The sequence below is a fragment of the Hyaena hyaena genome, unplaced genomic scaffold (genome assembly GCF_003009895.1).
Source record: "Hyaena hyaena isolate Hyena2069 unplaced genomic scaffold, ASM300989v1 scaffold_117, whole genome shotgun sequence".
NCBI lineage: Eukaryota > Metazoa > Chordata > Mammalia > Carnivora > Hyaenidae > Hyaena > Hyaena hyaena.
Genome location: NW_024080749.1, coordinates 2,333,337 through 2,354,705, shown reverse-complemented (window position 1 = coordinate 2,354,705; position 21,369 = coordinate 2,333,337). Strand labels below are relative to the sequence as shown.

The following is a 21,369-nucleotide window of genomic DNA, read 5'->3' as shown; positions in this document are numbered from 1 at the left end:
GAGACGCCAGAATCCCACACTACTGACCATTAGTTCCAAACATTGAGACTCACCAAGATTGTTCCTAATGGGAGTGAGGAGGGAAGTCGACAGAGGGAAATAAAACGTTGGTACAAAAAGGAATCAGGGCGGCTGTTGCCTGGGCCAAAACACAACAAATATCCACTAGGCATATTCAATCTCAAGTAGCTGAAAGTAAGAAAAGAAGGAGCTGACTGTCATTATTACAGAGATCTATTGAAAATATAAGACGCATGTTATGGACAAAACCATTTACATTCTTGTGTGTGTGTGGCATGTATGTATACATATGCGTGTGCACACATACACACACACACACACACACTCCTCGCACTCAACCCGAAAGTTCATCTGTGTGGCTGTTAATGTTCTAAAATAGTGTCAGAGTTTAAGCTACTGGCAGCTTTCATCACAGATTTCTCATGAATTAATCTAAAATTCCCAGCAGTTGGCTCTAAGGCATTAATTTCTCTGGTATCAGGCCGACTTGTAATTGGGTTGTGATGTATTTTTAATGATATTTATTATCTTTCAAGTGTTTCTTGAAAACTAAATGAGACATGTAATTAAATTTGATTTAGATCGTCTTGGATCTTTTCTACTTCTTTACAAGCACCAGTGTTAGAGGGAGAAGCAAAACACTCTTATTTTTTATTATCATTTGCTATACAAAACTGTGTGAATTTTGATGTGCTGCTAACAAGTATATCTGGTCAAATTTCCTTAAAAAGAAAATAAGCCTGAAAAGGTCTGATTTCATTTGAAAGTACACCTTAAATCATAGATCCTATAAACCTCATTTGTGTCCTCAGTTTTTGTAATAACATTAAGAGTTAACCAAAATAGAATATTCTGACTTTTCTAACTATAATGTTTCTGTTGAATATGATGACTTACCTTTCTTTATATTTGTAAAGGACTTTATAATTTCCCAAGTTTAACCTGCTTCGTTTCACTGAAATGGACTGAGACATTTAAAGAGTTACTACTGGTTGATTTCTTCTGAGATCTATGTCCGTTTTTGTTACCAAGGGAACCATTTCCAAATTCAGCTTAATCTGAGCCTGCCCAGCTGTACAGTTCTTAACTTTGATTTAGCTAGTGTTTTTCCATTCTCATGAAACTGTGTACTTCAGGACAGAGAGAAGGTTAAAGGGTCAGCACAAGATGGCTTATTCCTTACTTAATCATTTCCTTTTTGGTAAGAACAGCTAGTCTTGTTTTCTGAAGCTCAAACATTTGAGAGGTTGTCCAGTGAAACTCCCTTTGATGAGAGGCTGAATTAAATCTGTCGCACGACCACAGGCTGACAGCTGTGGCCATGGATACAGCTGTATGGGCTCTTTCCAATTCTCTCATTTATTTTAAACACAAATAGTGTGGAAGTTGGTTCCATTCCAATTGTACGAAGGCCAAAGGGTCCTGGATTAAGTTAAGGTCTAAAGAATCCATGTGTCATTTGTATTTTTATTTCCTCTAAGAAATTTAATCAGTTGTCTTGATAATGCTTAAATTAGTCAACAGCTGTGTTGCTTCTAATTTGTTTTGGAGATCTTGAGATTGGAATTCTTTTTAGGGTTTTCTTAAAAACCCTGTGGATCTTCACAGTCAGTTATTTGCTTGTCTATGTGCCAAGATGTGAAGAGGATGTTTAAATAATTGGCATCTCATGCCTCCTATATTGGTCCTGAAGTAAATATCAATTTTTATTTGTTTGTTTTCCTGGATCATTAGCCAAAATGAATGGTTTTGTAAGGTGAAGAAGACACTCAGATATAAATTAATTCTGTTATGAATATTCAAATTAGAATAAATGTTCAGATATCTGGAAAGGACAAGGCTGCTTGAGGAAGACTGAGAAAGTCACAACTAACATCACAGAGGGCAAGCGTTTCACAGAAAGAATATAAAAGTTCTCAAAAGTAGGGGGAAAATCTTTTTGTCATAATGTTTCCTGGAAAGATCAGATTTTTTTGAAAAGGAGAACCAAGGGAAACTAGTTCAGATCAACAATCTAGAGTGACCTCAATGGTGAGTAACTGAGTCTTGGCTCCCTAATTACACTTGAAATTTAGAACACAAATATGTGACCTCCCAAAATGAAGGATCCTAATCCGATTAACCACTTTCCCTGATTAGTACTTAGTGATCCTATTCACTCCCAGTGCAGACAAGCTTGACCTGCATGAAAGTAGGTGAGAGCTACAGAAAGACATCCCAGATCTGCAACTTGATTTTCTCTAGGTATTCATCTTTGCAAAGACAATGAGTTTAGTACTAAACTAATCTTAAATTTAATCCTTTTTTTAAATCCAGGACTATAAATACACGGAAATGTTTTCTAGGCTGTTTCTCAAGGTAGAATTTGAGGTAGAATTTCATAGTCACCTTTATTTGCTGACATGTTTGATTAGGTATATTTCCTTTCTTTTTTTCTTTTTTTTTAATTCTTTTTTTAGTTGTTTTTTTAGTTTTTTGGGGGGGGGGGAGACAGAGAGCAAGTGGGGGAAGGGCAGAGAGAGACAGAGACACAGAATCTGAAGTAGGCTGCAAGTTCTGAGCTGTCAGCACAGAGCCGAACATGGGGCTTGAACTCAGGATCAAGGAGTTCATGACCTGAGCCAAAGTCGGATGCCCAACCAACTGAGCCACCCAGGCACCCCTTTTTTCTTTTTTCTTTGGGGGCTACAGCAGCCAGACTTGATTCAGGCAATTCACAGTGGAGATGCTGTCCTTTTTAAAAAAATTTCAGTGTTTTCCTTATGTTATTAGTTCTTTTGCTTCCACAGAATGGTTAGTTATTAAAATTTTTTAAAGTAGGTTTATATAATAAATACAGAAACATGTACCACAGTTTCTGGTCCATGACGAATTCAGTGTAAGGATTTAATTGATTGGTTGCATTGACTTGGTTTTGGTATATGCTTTTGGGTAAAACATGTAGGGTAATTTTTAATCCCTTTCAAAGACAAATCTATATTTGTCTGGCATTTGGTGGTTCACTTAATACCCTCTCATACTTCGTCTTCTTGATCCTTGTAATAACATTGCTACAAGCAGGAAGTTGCCCTTTGACTCATTTAAATTAGCCTCGCTCCATCTCAATGTAAATACCTTGTCCCAGTTACACAGCTGGTAGGTAAAGACCATGACCCTCCAACTGCGATTGACTTCCAGTCATCTGCCACAGTGACCATTGCACAGAGGTGTTTAAGGAACTCAGCAGATGTCTGTGGTTGCTGCCACAGCTCAGAATACTTTTCATTAATACGTTGCTAATTGTTCTGTTTTGCTGACAGTAGATTCTAGGATCACATACATAATCTGTAATTATTTTCCCTAGTTCTCTTTCCTCAGTGTTCTATATATCTTTTTTTTTTTTTTTTTTTAATTACTTGAAGCTGTTACTGGTTGAACCTCCATGCAAAGTCCCTGCTATGATTTTGAGGTTTCCTCTCTGGTGGATCTTCAAAGGGTAAATAAACAGTTTTAAAATCAAACAATTCTCCAGTGTTTCCATGGAGGTGTGGTAGCTTTGAAAGACTGAGTTCATTTCCTCACCATGTTGAAAGCAATACATGTTCATTACAGAAAATTTGGAAAATATGAGAAGTCAAAATTGCAAATACCTAAATGTTGTATCCCATCCCAGTATAATAACTGATCATATATAGATCTATATCCACAAACTGCTTTCTTTAAATTTTTTAGATCTTATGCAGATTAAGTTTAAATGTAAATTCTCTCTACTCCTGAAACTAATACTGCTCTGTATGTTAACTAAGTAGAATTTAAATAAAAATTAAAAATTAAAAAGGAAACAGGCAGAATTCCATGAAAAATAAAATGAATGAGGGAAACAAAATTTAAGATTGTATCTTCAAAGCACTTAGAATAAACCATTTAAGCACTTTTGAAAAAAAGTAATAAAATAAACAATAATTAATACATTAAATTCTAGTGTGTAATATTTATTCTCACTTTTATTTAACGATAAAACGGCTTTGCTTGTTATTACAGACTTCCAAAAACTCCATTGAAACCGAGTGTGTATTGTTTCCTAGAATGGATGTGCCATAATTTCCTTATCCTTCCTTATTCTCAGTGATATACTTTTTTCCATTCTTAGCCAGCCTTGTCACTATCCCTTAGAAATGGAAATATTTTGGATTCAAACTTCCGTATTGTGGGGTGGCTGGGTGGCTCGGTTGGTTAAGCGTCCTACTTCAGCTCAGGTCATGATCTCACGGTTTGTGGGTTCGAGCCCTGTGTCGGGCTCTGTGCTGACAGCTAGCTCAAAGCTTGGAGTCTGCTTCAGATTCTGTATCTCCCTCTTTCTCTCTGACCCTCCCCTGCTCAAGCTCTCTCTCCCTCTGTCAGAAATAAACTTTAAAAAAACAGCAACAAAACTTCCATATTGTAATATGTGTTCATCTTGAACAATCGTCTCTCTTTTTGTAGTCAGTCTTGCCATCTTGGGCATCTTGGTCACAGACTCCACCCTCGTATTTTCCCCCCAAAAACCAATTGTATGCAAAGCACTGTTACTCTCTTTACCAAAGAATTGAAGTTACAAAGAAGAAATCATGACATGTACCGCACATTCCTTAGTGTGTCTTAACCCACATCCTATTTCCGGTGTCCTTCCCCGAGCTCATCATAGCAGCAAGGCTCCCTCCACTACACACAGGTCTGAAAAATATCAATCATTGTTTTTTGAGCAGTAGCTCCAGCATCTTCATTTTGGGGATATAACCTCCACCATTCTGCCTGCCTTTCTCATCCCTCTGGGATTAAGGTGAATATATTTTCTCCATGTTGTTACAAAGAGAATATTGCAAAAACGTCCTTTCATAAATCTTGGCTTGTATGTGTAGTTATTTCTTTAGAACATAGAATAAAACATTCTCAAAAAAGGAATTCCTGGATGAAAAGATATAAACTTATTTACTCAACAGATATTTACTGAATGCCTCCTGTTTGCTCTTTGTACACACTAAATTTACAAGGCAAGTGCTTTAAATTCATGACTAGTGAAAATTTAAACTCACAGACTTTATCTACTTAACACTTATGTAATTAGTACTATGAGTGTGATGCTATTCTAAAAGCATAACTACATTACCTCATTTGATCCTACGGTGTAGTTCCTACTAAGATGTCTATTTTGCAAATTATAAACTAAGGCACAAAGATTTTTATTTTTAATCCAAGTTAGTTAACATATAGTGTAATAGTGGTTTCAGGAGTAGAATTTTGTCATCATCACTTACATACAACACCCAGTGCTCATCCCAAGTGCCCTCCTTAATGTCCATCACCCATTTAGCCCATCCCCCAACCCAACACCCCTCCAGCAACCCTCAATTTGTTCTCATAAGTGTCTCTTATGGTTTGCCTCCCTCTCTGTTTTTATCTTATTTTTCCCTCCCTACCCATGTTCATTTGTTTTATTTTTTAAATACCACATATGAGTGAAATCATGAGATATTTGTCTTTCTCTCACTGACTCATTTCACTTGTATGATACACTCTAGTTCCATCCACATTGTTGCAAATGGCAAGATTTCATTCTTTTTGATTGCCTAGTCATATTCCATTGTGTGTATACACACACACACACACACACACACACACACATATACACACCATATCTTAATGGTATAACTACACAGGGTAGTTCTAGCTTTAATTTCTTATGAGGTACCCCCATACTGTTTTCAGAGTGGCTGCACCAGTTTCCATTCCTACCAGGAGTGCAAAAAGATTCGCCTTTCTCCACATCCTCGCCAGCATCTGTTGTCTCCTGAGTTATTAATTTTAGCCATTCTGACAGGTGTGAGTGAGGTGGTAACTTCCTGGTTTTGATTTGTATGTCCATCATGATGAGTGATGTTGAGCATTTGTTCATGTGTCTGCTAGCCATCTGGATGTCTTCTTTTAGAAAATGTCTATTCATGTCTTTTGCCCATTTCTTCACTGGATTACTTGATTTTTGGGTGTTAAAGTTTGATAAGTTGTTTATAGATTTTGGATGCTAACCCTTTATATGATATGTCATATGAAAAATCTTCTCTCAATTCTGTCAGTTGCCTTTTAGTTTTACTGATTGTTTCCTTCACCGTACAGCACAGAGATTCTCATTAACATGCCCAACATTGCTTAGCCCATAAGCAGCAATTCCAGAACTAGAACCCCAGGAATTCTGTTTCCATAGTATGTGTTACACCCTCTCTTCATCTCAGCATAGAAAACCTATAATCACACTCTACCTTTTACTTTGGACTCATAAAACAAGGCTGGGTAGTTTCAGCTATTCTTAGATTGTACTTCTATTCTGGAGAAAAGTCTACATTGGTAATTTAGTCATGTAACTTTTCATTGTCACGTGCTTCAAATGCTTAGTCTTCAGCGTCACTTTTCACCCATGTAATTTTGAATTATAATTACAAAATTAATTCAGACCCTTGCAACAGTGCACTGTGCTCGTGAGATTTGCATCTTTAGCTAAGGCATGGCAAGTCTGCTTTCAAAGCAAATTAAACGGCTTTTGACAGCCTTGGTTATTACTAAGATGGCAGGTTTACCAACTCCACAGCTTCGATATTGTGTTGGCATTCCATGAGAACTTGTAGAATAAGAAGAGGAAAAGAACGCATTTGTTTTTGTGACAGGAGCCCCTTCTGCGGTGAAGTTGACTTGGAGGAGAGCTGTGGATTTGGAGAAGTAGATCAAACAAATCTCTCAATATGTATGAGAAGAACAGGGCCTATTACCAGCGTGGCATAACACCAGCCCTGTTGCATAATAACAGATACTGATGGGTGCCTTTTCCCATGCCTGGAGCGATTGTAGAACAGCTAATGAAATTCATTAGTCATTTGAGAGAGTAAGAGTAAAAAGCACTATAAAAATCCAATCCAATTCAGGGTAATCTTGGCACATGCCTTTGCCCAGTTGGTGCATTTCCAAAAGAAAGAGGCATATTAAATTCAGGAGGGACAACCCAACTGTTCTAAAGCTATAAATCAATGCTGCTTAGTTCTCATTTTCACTCAACGTCTCTGCAAGGAGCAGTAGTGAGAAATTAACTGATTCCACCATCCTCAAATACGTCTGTCTCTTTGACCATAACACTGAGCAGACAGCTGTCTTGCTCCAGATAGAACTGTGGTCCCATGACCTGGATCCTGACCATCGCAGATGCATAAAGCATTCATGCCAAGTATCAGCAAATCCCAGGCCCTAGGTGCTATGGAATATATCATTGTTATTTTCATTTTTAGACCTCATATCCACAAAATTATGAAACACTGGGTGTCTTGAATGGCACCCATTAACTGACACAGTCCCTGGAAAGATAGAGCTTGACTAATACACCACTCAGAAGTAAAAAAAAAAAAAAAAAAAAAAAGAATGCTCTATTTGAAGCAGCTCTGTTGGGTTTTGCAGCCCCTGTCAAAATAATCTCAGTGCAACATTTAAACAGGAAAGGCTTAATAAGTGTCATTCATTGATTGGCTGATGTACCATAGCCTGAAATGCATTAATAGAAATATACCTGCCAACAGATGTTTATAGGCTATGCCTTTCATTGGGTACATCAAGGGAAGTTTGGGATTTCGTTTTTCTGGTTTTATTAATACCCTGTGACTTGTGAACTCTGATTTTCCTATTGCATTAATTTAGGTGGGGCTAATTCTAGGTGGAGTGTGGGCCCCTAGTGAAACGTCTTCTTTGAAGGTCTTTGTGTCCCCAGCTTGTTTATTAATGCTCAAGTGTGCAACTAAGGGAGATAAAATTAAAAGGATGGTGAGAACAGGATTGTAAAAGCCTCCTGAAACATCTCATGTTGTTTGCTTTAAGCCCATAAATTGTAACACACACAAAGCCACACTCTCACAGTCTTGTTCATGTCTATGTGAGGAAGCAGAGCAGAGAGCAAGTACTACCAGCCACATCACAGGCTGTTGGTATATGAGCACTGAAAGGCATCAGCATACTTAAGCTGGAGATACAGTGAGAGAAAGAGACATAACTAACCAAATCTGTGGTTCATTTGCTACATTTCATACGTAAACACAATATTAAAAGAAGGAGAAAAAAATTAAAAAAAAAAAATAAGAGGTTCCAGACTAAGCCATTATGTTTCAGACTTGAAGAACTGAGGGAGCAGTTGGTAATACAATGTGTGACATTACAGGGTAAGAGGTAATATACGAGGAGCACTGAGGTCTGTAGCTGAACTGGAGTGAATTGCCACTACTTGAAGACGTCCAAAGCCAACTAAAAATAAACTAAAATGAGGCCAGATCTAACATCTGGGGCCAACATTTGCCTCTTGAGCTATCAATTTGTGATTCTTGGGTTTAACCTTGGCCTGGGAAAATAAAGAATTGGAACTTAAAATAAGTCTACATAGAATAATCATGTCAAAAGGCAGGGATTCTCGATGGAGTGTTTTTGTTTTTTATTTTTGTTTATCCTTTAATTACCCAAATCATACCATAGTATCTCTGTGTTTTCTGCTTCAAAACAGTGAACATTCACACAGCTCTTTCACTAAAGAGATTGTGTTGGACAACTAAACGTCTTTTCTCCAAATATTATGTGGAGTCCTGTGTTTTTATTTGGTAAATGTGGTGATCTTACTTGAAGGCCCTTCCAGAGAGAATTTTCACCTTACATCATCCTCAGTTTACCTAAGCATTTGTAAAATGGGTTTCTTTCATTTTAATACAGGAAGTACACAGAAATCTTTGTTAGTGGCCCACAGGGTCACATCTTGTTTTGTTTTTTGTTTCTATTTGGAAAAAAAGCATTGCTATTTTGAGGATCCAGTTAGCAATTATTAAAATGCGGGTGGAAGTTTCTAGGGCCTTACCAGCAGAGGTCCTCCAAAGAAGGACTTAGAAATCAAAGCTACGTCTTTGTGCTTTGCAGACTGGGGAGGGGTAACGTTGGCAGGAAACGGTCAATGTAATTGATGTGATAGATGAAAAAACTGTTCTCCATTTATGAGATTCCCTTTAATAACCAGAATTAATGGTGACCCCTCCAGCTTCCAAGAGCCCCCTAAATAATCCCAAAGGCCCTTCTTTTTCATGTAAGTTGCATAAATATTTCATCGAAGGGCTAGGAAACTCAAGGCTGTGTCTTGGTATTCTGCTTTATCATTTTTTATTTGAGGACCCATTTTTCTCACAGGTTTGGAGTAAACACATCAACCCTGTAACGGAACAGCCACACCTTCCACCACTGGTATTCGTCCCTTGGTGCTATAGGAAGTTTCTTTGAGAGAAGTGTCTTTCTCTCGGCTTTAGGATTTTAATGTAGTGCAATTATCTGGCTGTTTTTTTCTGACTCTTCCATTTTTGCCACACCACGTCCATAATAGTTATGTCATTCAGTCCTGATAAAGACTCACCCAACTTCTCTCTGTTGTGGCCAAGAGGCTCAGAGCCAAGCAATTAATCCTGACACAGGATCCGTGCCTCCGTAACAACGAAGACAGCCTGTGATACTTTGCTTGCTAATAGGGAGCCAACATTTTAAAATAGATCCAGGTGAACCTCCCAAGGAAGGATCTAATTCAGCAAAACAGATGATGATCCTACTAGAGCAAGTAAGCAGAGGACTTTTCTTCAAATAGACAAAGAGAAAGTTTACACAATTCAATAGATGTGTTTGGCCGACTCCCGTGGGCTTTGGGAGCGACTTGCAAAGAGCTTGAATTACTGAACAAGGTGTCAAATATTTCAGGATATTCTCATATTATTTCAGATCTGGAAATAATAGTCACATGGCTTTGCCCTAAATGCCTGGAGTCCTTTTGACTCCATTGGAAGGACTGAATAATGTCCACGCCTTGGCAAGACTAAGAACTAAATCCAACAAGCATCGAGAACAAGCAAGATTGTGTGTGTCAGTGGTTAATATCCTCTTTTCTTTTTCCACAGCAAGAAAAGCCCAGACTTCTCGAGCCTTTGGATTATGAAACGGTTATTGAAGAACTTGAAAAGACCTATGGGAATGATCCCCTTCGAGATCTCCTGTTCTTCCCCAGTGACGACTTTTCAGTAAGTTATCTTTTCAAGCCATCTGAGTTCAGAAAGGCCCCACGGGATGATTGAAGACCGTCCCAAACTGGGTCAGTGTCATCCTCCCTTATAGATTCGAGGTGCAGAGCACTCTTTCCTGTGGCTACCCTGCGTCACAGTCACTGCAGTGGGAAGCCGCATCGATGAGAGATGCAGTGCCTCAGTGGCCTTTTGAGACAGGAGATGCACAAGGTGCTACCTCCTGTCAGTGTCTGGGTTTCTAGCTGCTCCCTTACCTGACCTCATAGAGCACTTCCTCCCTCGCCCTCTTCTGACCCAAAGCTTCCCAGCAACTAAAACTAACCAATGGCAGAGGCGGGAATCTCTCGGCACAAAACTTGCAGTTCTTAAAAATTACTCTTAATCTTGGCTCTCCTTTTGTAAGGAAATGTTGAGGCTTATGCACAGAGAAAGGTAGGCAAGCACATCTTCCTGGGAGGATTTAGGATCCAAAGACAATGCTCACTAGTACTTGGAATGCTCCTGAAAGTGGGAGAGAGAATGAATAAAAAGGCAGTTCACGTTGGAATCAGGCACAAGCACAGAAAAATTACGGCTGATGAGCACGTGCGTGTCTCCAGCCTTCTATTTGTGGTCATCTTAAACATTTTTAAATTGTTAGTAAATATCTATGTAAGCAGAGATCTCAGCGGGCCGATGGTAACCTTCCTTGTTTTTTCCTGAAAGAAAAGTAGTTGGAGACATCACAAACCAACGTCTTAAAGCCGATGAAAAGGCAGCTCCAGGGTAATCTTGTGATGTAGCCACTGTTCATGGAAACCCGCGTTGAGTTGCTAGGGCCCCGTGCTCACCCTTCCTCAGCCAGCCTCACACTTCCACGCTCACTCTTACCTTTGGGGCAGATCTGGCTTCTGGTTTCTAAGGTCAATTATTTCCACTTCCTCCATGGATGAGTAAGAAAGAAGGTCTATGGAAGGAACAATTTTCTGTTTCAAATACAAAAAGTGATGGAAGGAAGGAGACAGGTTGGTAGATAGAATGAAGAAGCTCTTCTGATTTGATTTTTCCAGTTTTTAAAGGGCTCCTAATTTACTGTCCGACAGACTTTAAGAGAGCCCTGTCTCAGGCAGAGAAATGTCGTTTCCATGGTTGGACCAGGTCACCACAGCTTGAACGAAGCTGAGCCAGGTTTTGTTGATGTTGTTTTTTCCACACCCTCTCTTTCTTTCATGAAGGTAAACCTTTGTGAACAAACTCTTTCTGTCAACACAAAATTCCTTGAAACTTTGAGACCTTGGCATTTTAGCCCCGTCGTTCAGAGATTCAGCAGAAGCTACTGCCCATGCCCCCCACCCAAGAAGAGAGTGGAGGCATGTGGATGGGATATGACACTTGCACTGAAGTTGAAATCATTTCTTGGCATCTTTCCACTCTCGTGTAAGTTAAAGACTGGCTGATGGCTGGGACGTGTGCCATCCTTCATGGTGTCAACCGATCACATGAGACCATACGCACTTCTTTATTTTCCAGAGATGAACGTTCTAGTAAATACGCTGCATTCTTTCATCCTATGCTTGCTTTAAAGCCTTCTGTCGCCACCCCCCGTAGCCTTCAAAGCAAAGGGCAAACACCTTAGCATTGCCCAATGGGCTCTCCAAAACCTGGTCCTTGCTCATCTAAAGTTCATAGTCTTCCTCCTCCATCCAGTCCCCAACGCTATCATCACGGGCACCTTCACAGCAAACTACCAGCACCGTCCTGAACGTAACATTCTCTCACCCCTCAGACCGTTTCCTTCCTTTATTCAGTCACCAAATATATAATATGTAATAACAGCATGTAATACTAAACATCAGGCATTAATGTCAGAAGGGGAAAGCAGTAGCGATCGGACAGAAATTGCCTGGTTTTAGAGGAGCTCACCTTTCAGTCAGATGAATCAGGCAAAAATAAGTAAACAATGGAACTAACGAGATAATTGGGGTTGAAGACCAGTTCTGTGAGGAAAATGAGACAGGGCCATGTCATAGAAAAACAGGGAAAAAGGTGACATTTGAACTGAGTTCTGAATTCCCGAGGGAGACCAATCACCCTGAAACCGTTGGAAGGAAAGAGCATCTCAGGCTGAAGGAAGCTACTAGAAAGGCCCTGGACAGCTGTGGACAGAGTGATCAGAGGAGAGGTTAGGCCAGGACTAGACAAGGCATTTATTTGCATTTTATTCCAAAGGCAAGTGGTGATGGCAGTTTTGAGAAGAAGAACTGACTTGGTCTATAGTGTTAGAAGCTGAGGAGGCCTCTGTGGGAACAGCATACAACGAGGTGAAGAGGAAGCTGGGAGACTAGCTGAGAGAGACTAGCTCTCTCAATGAGCAGGTGCTCAAGAGATATCGGATGCCACCAAGTCCCTACGATCAGGAAATGTCACAGAGACAGCTAAATCATCACTTGTATCAAGCCCTTGACAAAAGAAGTTTTGGATATTACTGCCATGTAAAATGGTCAGTTTTTAATTTTTTTAATGTTCATTTATTTTTGAGAGAGTGACAGAGTGGGAGTGGGGGAGGAGCAGAGAGAGAGGGAGACACAGAATCCAAAGCAGGCTCCAGGCTCTGAGCTGTCAGCACAGAGCCCGACGTGGGGCTCGAACTCATGAGCCACGAGATTAAAAAAAAAGAAAAGAATATTTTGTAACCCATGACTATTCTATGAAATTCGGGTTTTGGTATCCATGAATAAAGCTGTATTGAAACAGCACAGCGATGCCCTTTCTTTTTCTTTCTTTTTTTTAAAGTTTATTTATCTCTGAGAGAGAGAAAGACAGAGTGTGACCAGGGGAGGGGCAGAGAAAGAAAGAGACACAGAACCCTTAGCAGGCTCCAGGCTCTGAGCTGTTAGCACAGAGCCCGACGTGGGGCTTGAACTCATGAACTGTGAGATCATGACCTGAGCGGATGTCGGACACTTAACCAACTGAGCCACCCAGGTGCCTGCCCCTTCTTTAACCTATTGTCATGGCTGTTTTCGTGACACGGCAAGATGGCAGCAGCAGCATAGGGCCCTAAGAGATGTATTATCTGTCCCGTCACAGAAAATGTTGGGGCAGCCCTGCTGTAACGAGCAGAACTGTGTTCATTTGGGAGGTTTTTCACTTCTCTCTGTGTGGAGTAACGACCCTTCCTTCAATACCCTGTCACCATCTACCGTATCCACAGCCCATGTCACATTTCAGGGGTGTTGCCTGCCTATAGGAAGCCCCTGGTGGCCCCCCTAGATTATCATTTCCCAGAATCATCCTTAAGCGATGGGTGAGAAGGGATTCTCTGGGATGAGCGTGGACCGTCTCCGCTCACCCAGTGGAAAGTGGAAAGAGAGGGGTCACTCCCATCCCCGGGCATCACAGACTGGAAGGAGGGGAGCAGCCCCAAACTTCCCACTGCACCCCTCCAAATGCCCAGAGCCCAGCTGTGCCCTACGGAGAGGAGAATCCAGCTTGCTTCTGTGTTTCCACCTTACCAAGCACCCCCACTCACAGCAGATATGATTCATTACTTGGTTTGTTTAATCAATATTTATTCAGCACCCACAAGGCGCTGAATATAGAACAGCACTTCCCAGACAAGTGAGGCTGACAAGAAAAGCAAAATCCCTCTATTTAAGGAGTGTGTGCCCTAATATGGATGAAAAATAAAGTTGATGAAGAATCCTGGCTTCTTATGGTGAAGAAATTTCAAGAAGCAGGGGCTTATGGTGAAATTTCAAGAAGCAGGGGCTTCAACTGCTATTTGATGCATCTTAAAGAAGATTATTATTCACCAGCGCAGGATTCCTGCAGTGTTTCTCCCTATTTAGTTGCTGGCCCAAACCGTCACATCCGTTTTTGCTTAGATCCCCCGAAAGTGCCTTTTTACCAGTCTTCCTGCTTCCTCCTCTGCACTCAGTTAAAGGAAGCTTTGGAAATACGAATCAGATAGTGAATACCACAGAACCGGTTCAAACTTTCCAGTGGTTTCCCATGGCCTTCAGAATCCAAACCAGTCTCTCACCAGTGCCCCCATCACCTGCTTCCTGATTACCTCTGAGCCCTTATCTCCTTGCCCTGTTTCCCTTGGTCACTGCATGGATACCTAGCATTTTCTCTGCGCCCAGAACTTGCCAAGCTCATCCCCTCTGTCAGGGCAAGTCTGCTCTTGGCCCAACTGGTCCCTGTTTTTCATTCACTTCAGTTCAAATGCTACATCCCTGGGGCACCTGGGTGGCTCAGTCGGTTGAATATCCGACTTCGGCTCAGGTCATGATCTCATGGTTTGTGGGTTTGAGCCCCGCGTCGAGCTCTGTGCTGACAGCTAACTCAGAGCCTGCAGCCTGCTTCAGATTCTGTGTCTCCCTCTCTCTCTGACCCTCTCCTGCTCATGCTGTCTCTCTCTCTCTCAGAAATAAATAAAACATTTAAATAAATAAATAAATAAATATAAAAAACAAATGCTACATCCCTGATCCCAACCATGCTATGTTACTCTGTCACATCATCCTGATTGCTAGCTTTTTGTTTAATGTTTTATTTTATTTTAGACAGACAGACAGAGTGCAAACAATTGGGGAGGGGACAAGGAGGGCAGAGAGAGAGAGGGGGACACAGAATCCAAAGCAGACCCCAGGCTCCGAGCTGTCAGCACAGAGCCAGAAGCGGGGCTTGAACTCATGAACTGTGAGATCATGACCTGAGACAAAGTCAGATGCTTGACCAACTGAGCCACCCAGGCATCCCTGATTGCTTGTCTTTGGAGCACTTATCACCACCTAGAAAGACCTTGGTTTGCTTTTTCTCTCCTCTGTCACTTCTTCCTCGCCATTAGGGTGTACCTTCTAGCAGGACAGGGATGTCTTCTGTCTTGATCACTGGGAGACCCACAGCAACTAGAGTAGCAGTTGGCACAAAGCAGGTGGAAAACAAATATTTATTTCATGAATTATCTTTCAGACACATGTAGGTTTTTTTCAAACATAACTGGAATCCTTTGAGTATCTCTGGGAACCAGAAGTCCATTGCAAAATGAAATTTGAGAGTAAAAAGGATGAAAGGATTGGCTTTGCTTGATGATGAGGAAAGTCATCATTAATGTGATACTTTCCTCTTCAACACAACTCAACATTTCCCCATAAGAAAAGAGCTCTAAGGTCATGGTCCCCGTCTCAGAGGCTCATCCCATCTGGTACAGTGCCTGCCACCTAGCCACCAACAAAGGCTAATTTCCTTTCTGTAACCCTTCAAGTACTTGCTTTCTGTTACTAGGCATGGGAGGAATCACTATGTACCTGTATTTCAAGTACCCAACACAGTGTCGGGCTCATGGGCATTCAGTGATGATTATCAGACCTTGAATTAAAATTGTCTTCTTCCTGGTTAAGGGGCTGAGGTAGAGGCATTTGGCTGTATTTTGGCACATCTGGTGCGTGGGTTCTGGGAGCAGGCAGTGTGATCTTCAGGACTACTTGTGTCATAATGAGTCATAAGAATAAGCAGTCTAGAGGCACATACTAGCCCATTCATTTCAAAAACATGAGCTACTTCACTCATCGCACTGGCTACTCTTGCTTTTCTCATCTTTCTTGGGGGAAGCAGGTAGTGACAGAAACTTGAGACCAAACAGTGAAGAACTTAGTCACCAAATCATGGCTTCGTAAAATAGGCAAGGGGAGGAAGGAAGGAAAACAAGAACTAAAGAGGAGTTTCAAGGGCACAATGAATCATATTGTTGAGTGATTCACTGTGAGGAGAGGCTGATTAAAAAAAATAGCAGAACAAAAAACTGAGAAAGCCAGAAATGAGTATCCTGCTGAGTAACAGATACAGAAACCTGTGTTGGAATCACTTCTGGATGTATGAAACCTCACAGAAGAAGGTTCAGAGGTCTGAAGGGTAGCCCGCCGTGGAAGGCCACCCAGTCACCCCTGTGCTGCAATACCACCTACGCCGGTAAAGCTGCTCTATTTCAACTCAGCTTCATGGCCCACCTTGTGGGGAGCAAGCCACATCTATCAAGGGCACCAGTATCAACAAGAAGCACTGCTTACGCTTGAAAGATTATGCTTTGACCCCAGGCGGTGCCATATTCAAAGTCAGAGGTCTATGTTGCACACGTGAGACATCCTGCCAAGAGAGTTACATGATCTTCTCAAATCTCCTCTTCATCCCACTAGTTCAGAATTCGTGTCTCAGGACTCTCCAGGGCTCCCTGCTGTGCTCTTTGGCTTATTATTATGACCTAGGGAATTGTGCGTTCTTAACATACCAATGGCTTGTTCTTCTCACCACAATATGTTTTGAACAAAAAAAGCAGCTGTGTAAGGGGACTTCCATACTCAAACCACAGGGGCCATATTGGTGAGAGGAAGTAGAAAGGCCTTAATATCTTTTAAACTGAAAAGCAGAAAGGTTCTGTATTGTTGTGTTTTTTTTTCCCTTCTTGCTTCTTTTACTGAGACACAGCCTACCATTTTATAGGACTCTAAATCTCTTTAATCCTCAGCTTCTGAGCCTGAAAAGCATGCTTTAAATGGCTCTTACAGTGTTCGTACAAGAACATGGTAATTGCCATTTAAAAGCTAAGTAATAGGCTTTGTCAAATGAGGTTATTTCTAAATGCTAATATTCCTCTCGTTTATAAGCTAATGAGGCTGAGATTTGCAAAAGCCTCTTGTTCAAGGATGGAGAGTAACTGTGAGGACAGAAATCAAACATGAGAACCTTGACTTGCCATTAGCGTTTCTGTCTATATAGCATGCTTTGGGCCAGCTGCTTAGAAAAATCAAGTGCACCCTTAGGGGAAATTTTAACTCCTTGAATACCACAATGAGCGCCATTAGAAAAGTGGTATGGTAGTGAAGCATTCTAGAGTAGTTCGGTAAGAATATGTGGGGACTTCTCTGGCCTTGACTGAACTAGGAACATATACACATATAGGACACATAAAGACTTGTACATGAAGATTCATAGCACCATTGTTTATAAACCCCAAAGGGGAAACAACGCACATATCCATCAACTGATGAATGAATAAATATAGTGTAGTATATCCACACAATGGAATATTACTCGGCCACTAAAAAAATTAAACACTGATTCATCCTGTAACGTGGACAAAACTTGAAACCATTATGGTAAGTGAAAGAAGCCAATCACAAAAGACCACATACGGTATGATTCCAGTTGCATGACATGTCCAGAATAGGCAAAGCCAGAGAGACAGAAAGTTATTAGTTGTCAAGGGCTCAGAAGAAAGATGAATAGGAAGTACCTGCTAGTAAATATAGGGTTTCTTTTGGGGGTAATGAAAATATTCTAAAATTAAATAATGATGATAGTTGCACACCTCTGTGAATATATATAAAACTACTGAATTCTACCCTTTAAAAGGGTGAATTAGGGTATCTGGGTGGCTCAGTCAGTTAAGCATTTGTGTCTTGATTTTGGCTCAGGTTGTAATCTCACAGCTATAAAATAGAGCCCCACGTAGGGCTCCAAGCTGAGTGTGGAGGCACTTGGAATTATTTTTCTCCCTCTCCTTCTGACCCCTTCTCTCTCTCTCTCTCTCTCATAAATAAATAAGCATTTAAAAGGGTGAACCTTACAGCATGTCAATTATATCAAATATAACACTTGTTTTTTAAGGATATTTCTAGGCATTGAGATAAGGGTGATGTAAGTGGTCAGAGATATGATATTAAAAAAATCTTAAATATATGTGTCTGTATTCAAGTACCTCATTCTTTAATAGGAATAAATAAAGGGGCACCTGGGTGGCTCAGTCGGTTATGCATCTGACTCAGTTTTGGCTCAGGCCATGATCTCACATTTCATGAGTTCAAGCCCTGCATCAGCTCTGTGCTGATGATACAGAGCCTGCTTGGGATTCTCTCTCTCTCTCCCTCTCTCTCTGCCCCTCCCCTGCTTGTGCTCTCTCTCTCTCTCTAAAAATAAACAAACTTAAAAAAACTTTTAAATAAAAAGGATAAAGAAACAATACAAAACATGAGAAAACATTTCAGTGTTAGTGAAATCTGTTCCCAAGCAGATTTAACATAGCTTGCTTATATACCAGCAATATATACATATATATATCAGCTGAATTAACCACTAGCAGAGCTTTGGAGTCTAAAATATTCTATAAAATATTTGGAGTCTAAAATATTCTATAGCTGAGCTGTGGACTTCATGTATGATACAGACAGTAAATGTTATAGTTCAGAGAAGAGGAAATGTACCCTGGATGAATTACAGATTTTCAGAAGGAGCCGCAGTTTTACTAAGCCTGAGGTTAAGAAAGAATGAGGAAAGGAAGGACTTTCCAAGAGGAAGAAGAGGAGGAGCCTGCATCAGGCTCCTGCAGGAATGTGTGCGGAGCGGAAGAAGGAATGTGAGCAACCATATGGAAAGATGCATGGCGGGTTGGCTGTAGTGGGTTGGCTGGTGTCTTAGGCCGTTGCTCGTCACGGGGCCATGTCTTCAGGCCTCACACCAAGCAGGCTCCTTCCCTGTGCCTCCTTGGAAAGAGAACTCAGACCACAGCCTCTGAGTCTTTGCCAAGGGGAGGTCCTGGTGCAATAAGTATATTGTTGGAGCACTGTGTTCTGTGAGCACTCACGCTTTTCCACATGTAAAACATTTCATCCTAACTTCCTTCAGAGAGGAGGCAAGATGAAGTGTAGAGTCTGGAAAATAAATCACAGAAAAAGAAGTGAAGTGACTTCCTCAGTGGTTAGCCAATCCAAGGGCAGAAAACCTTGAACCAGGTCTCCAAATTTCACTACTTATATATTTTTTTATGTTTATTTATTTTTTGAGAGAGAGAAAGGGCACAAGGTGGGGAGGGGCAGAATTAGAGGGAGACACAGAATCTGAAGCAGGCTCCAGGCTCTGATCTGTCAGCACAGAGCCAGATGTGGAGCTCGAACCCATGAACCGTGTGATCATGACCTGAGCTGAAGTCGGACACTTAACCAACTGAGCCACCCAGGCACCTGCCTACTTATATTCTCAAATACCAGGATAGATAAGTCTCAATCCTTGACTTGCCTGGATGATCACAACTGTCCAGTGATGTGCAACTGCTAATTTTTTGTGCACTTCCCAAGCACTTTAACTCCAGAAAAACAAAAAGGGACCTTCCCCATGAAGCACAATGAATAAATAATGGTGATAAAAAACACAGCATGGGGAATATAATCGATGGTGTTGTAATAGTGTGGTATGGTGACAGATGGTAGCTAAGGTGGGCATAACCAAATGTATAAACTTGTCTGAGCTCTATGTTGTGTGCCTGATGCTAATGTAACATTGTGCATCAACTATACATAAATTAAAACATAAATGGATGAGAGGCACCTGGATGGCTCAATCGGTTAAGCATTCGATTTCAGCTCAGGTCATGATCTCATGGTTCCTAGGTTCGAGCCCCGTGTCTGGCTCTGCACTGATAGAGCAGAGCCTGGAGCCTGTTTCACATTCTGTGTGTATCTCTCTCTGTCCTTCCTCTGCTTATGCTCCTTCTTTCTTTCTCTCTCTCAAAAATAAATAAGTAAACATTTTTTAAAAAAACTCTTTAAAAAAATGAATGAATGAATAGGGAATTATTGAGGGGGGCACAACAAAGGTAGTAAAGTGATATTCTCATGTACTTAAAACAAAATCATCATAATACTCTTCTGCAAGTGATAAAAATGTTTTTCAGGCAACTAATGTAGAATAAGTGTCTGCTGTACTAGAATATAAGGCCATATCAGAGTCGTAATCTGAAAATTTTAGGTGAAGATCACTTTTAAACACTCACTTAGGTTGGAATTGATCGGAAAATGTTAATAGTCTTTACTGTAAGGCTTGTTGAATTCTCAAGCTCAGACTGATTGATTACTATAAACACCATCATTTTTGTTCTCTTTTTTGAGCAGCTGGAATCTACAGTACTGTCAGAGGAAGCTTTGCTCAGGCCCAGGATAGGAAACGCAGCCTCATTTTTTTTTTTTTTTTTTAGACTTTGACCGGTGGCTTTTGGCCAATTGAGAAATGGCCATGATGTGCTTAGAATGAAGTCGTCTGTGGTCATTTTAGCCAGCAGAATGGTGGCTGTAACAAAGCCACAGAGACTACTCACTAAAGAGTAGGAGGAACCAGAAAGTGACAGGGCTGTAGTCAAAGATGTTTGAATAGCATGGACCTGAAATTGCAAACACAAGCCTTCATGCCTCATTTCATAAATAAAATGACAGTTTGTGTTTCCAAATGCCTAATCTCTGGACAGTAGGCCCCTTATAAAGCTCTACCACCAAAAAAGGAGTTCGGCTCAGTTCCAGTGCTGTCTCAGATCCGTTTCATGCAATTGAGTTCTACTAATTGTCGACCAGAAGGTTTATAAAAGACAACAGGAAGTCTGCTGTGGCCAAGACAATTTGTAGTGGTCTGAAAGCATCTAATTCTCAGAAAAGAAATTCTGTGTAACCATATTAATCCCCTTAACAAATATGACAGCATACTTCACTTCTTATTTGATTAACTTATTTTTGCTTCAGTGGAGACACAGTAAAGAAATAAGACCTGAGTATAAGAGCCACAGTTCTGAAAGTTGAAACTTTATGGAGGCCAGATGTTCTAGGATCACAACAAAATATAGCTGAGATCAATAGCATGTCAGAGGTGTTCATTACATATGCATTTCTTTTCTTATACCTTGTGTATTCTGTACAAGGTATTGGAAGTGCCAGAACTCCATGCAAGTTGTAAACTAATGTCTTAATTTTATCGCATGGTTACATGAGGGTGATTTAGCCCCCATTGTCTTATTAAGAATCAACATGATTTCATAACTAGAGGTCATCAGGAATCAGGCATAGTCTTTGTACACATGATTCTACACACGATTAGGTTTTATAAACCCCAACTTGAGGGAATAGATATTCCCTCATACATTACATATGTATTATGTATTGGGGGCTCTATCTTTACTACAAGTAGCTATGTGGTCATTATTACTGGAACGCTGAGTCCATATTCAGAAATGTACCATTAAAGAAAAATTTTTTTTTCTCTTAAGCCAGTTCAGTATCCTATCTGTCTTATACCAGAAATCAGGGACCATAAGTGGGGCAGCAGGTGTAAGTAATAAGTTTACATTTGAGTCGTGTTACTGTGCTTTCCATCAGACTTAGAATATTTTAGAGTAGCTATTATGACTTTTTTAAAGGCAAGAAATACACAGGAGAGTGCATGGGACAATGAGAAAGAGGAATAATAT

At 40.6% G+C, this 21,369-nt stretch overlaps 1 protein-coding gene across 5 annotated transcripts in view; it reads left to right on the top strand.

The window, feature by feature from the left end:
- The window catches only part of DOCK10 (dedicator of cytokinesis 10), a 271,622-nt gene that overhangs the window by 101,888 nt on the left and 148,365 nt on the right, over positions 1-21,369 (top strand). For all 5 annotated transcript variants that reach the window (XM_039236824.1, XM_039236822.1, XM_039236826.1 and 2 more), the window contains exon 2: positions 9,981-10,100. In XM_039236824.1, coding sequence (XP_039092755.1) covers positions 9,981-10,100 — 120 coding nt within the window. The remainder of the gene's footprint in view (positions 1-9,980; positions 10,101-21,369) is intronic.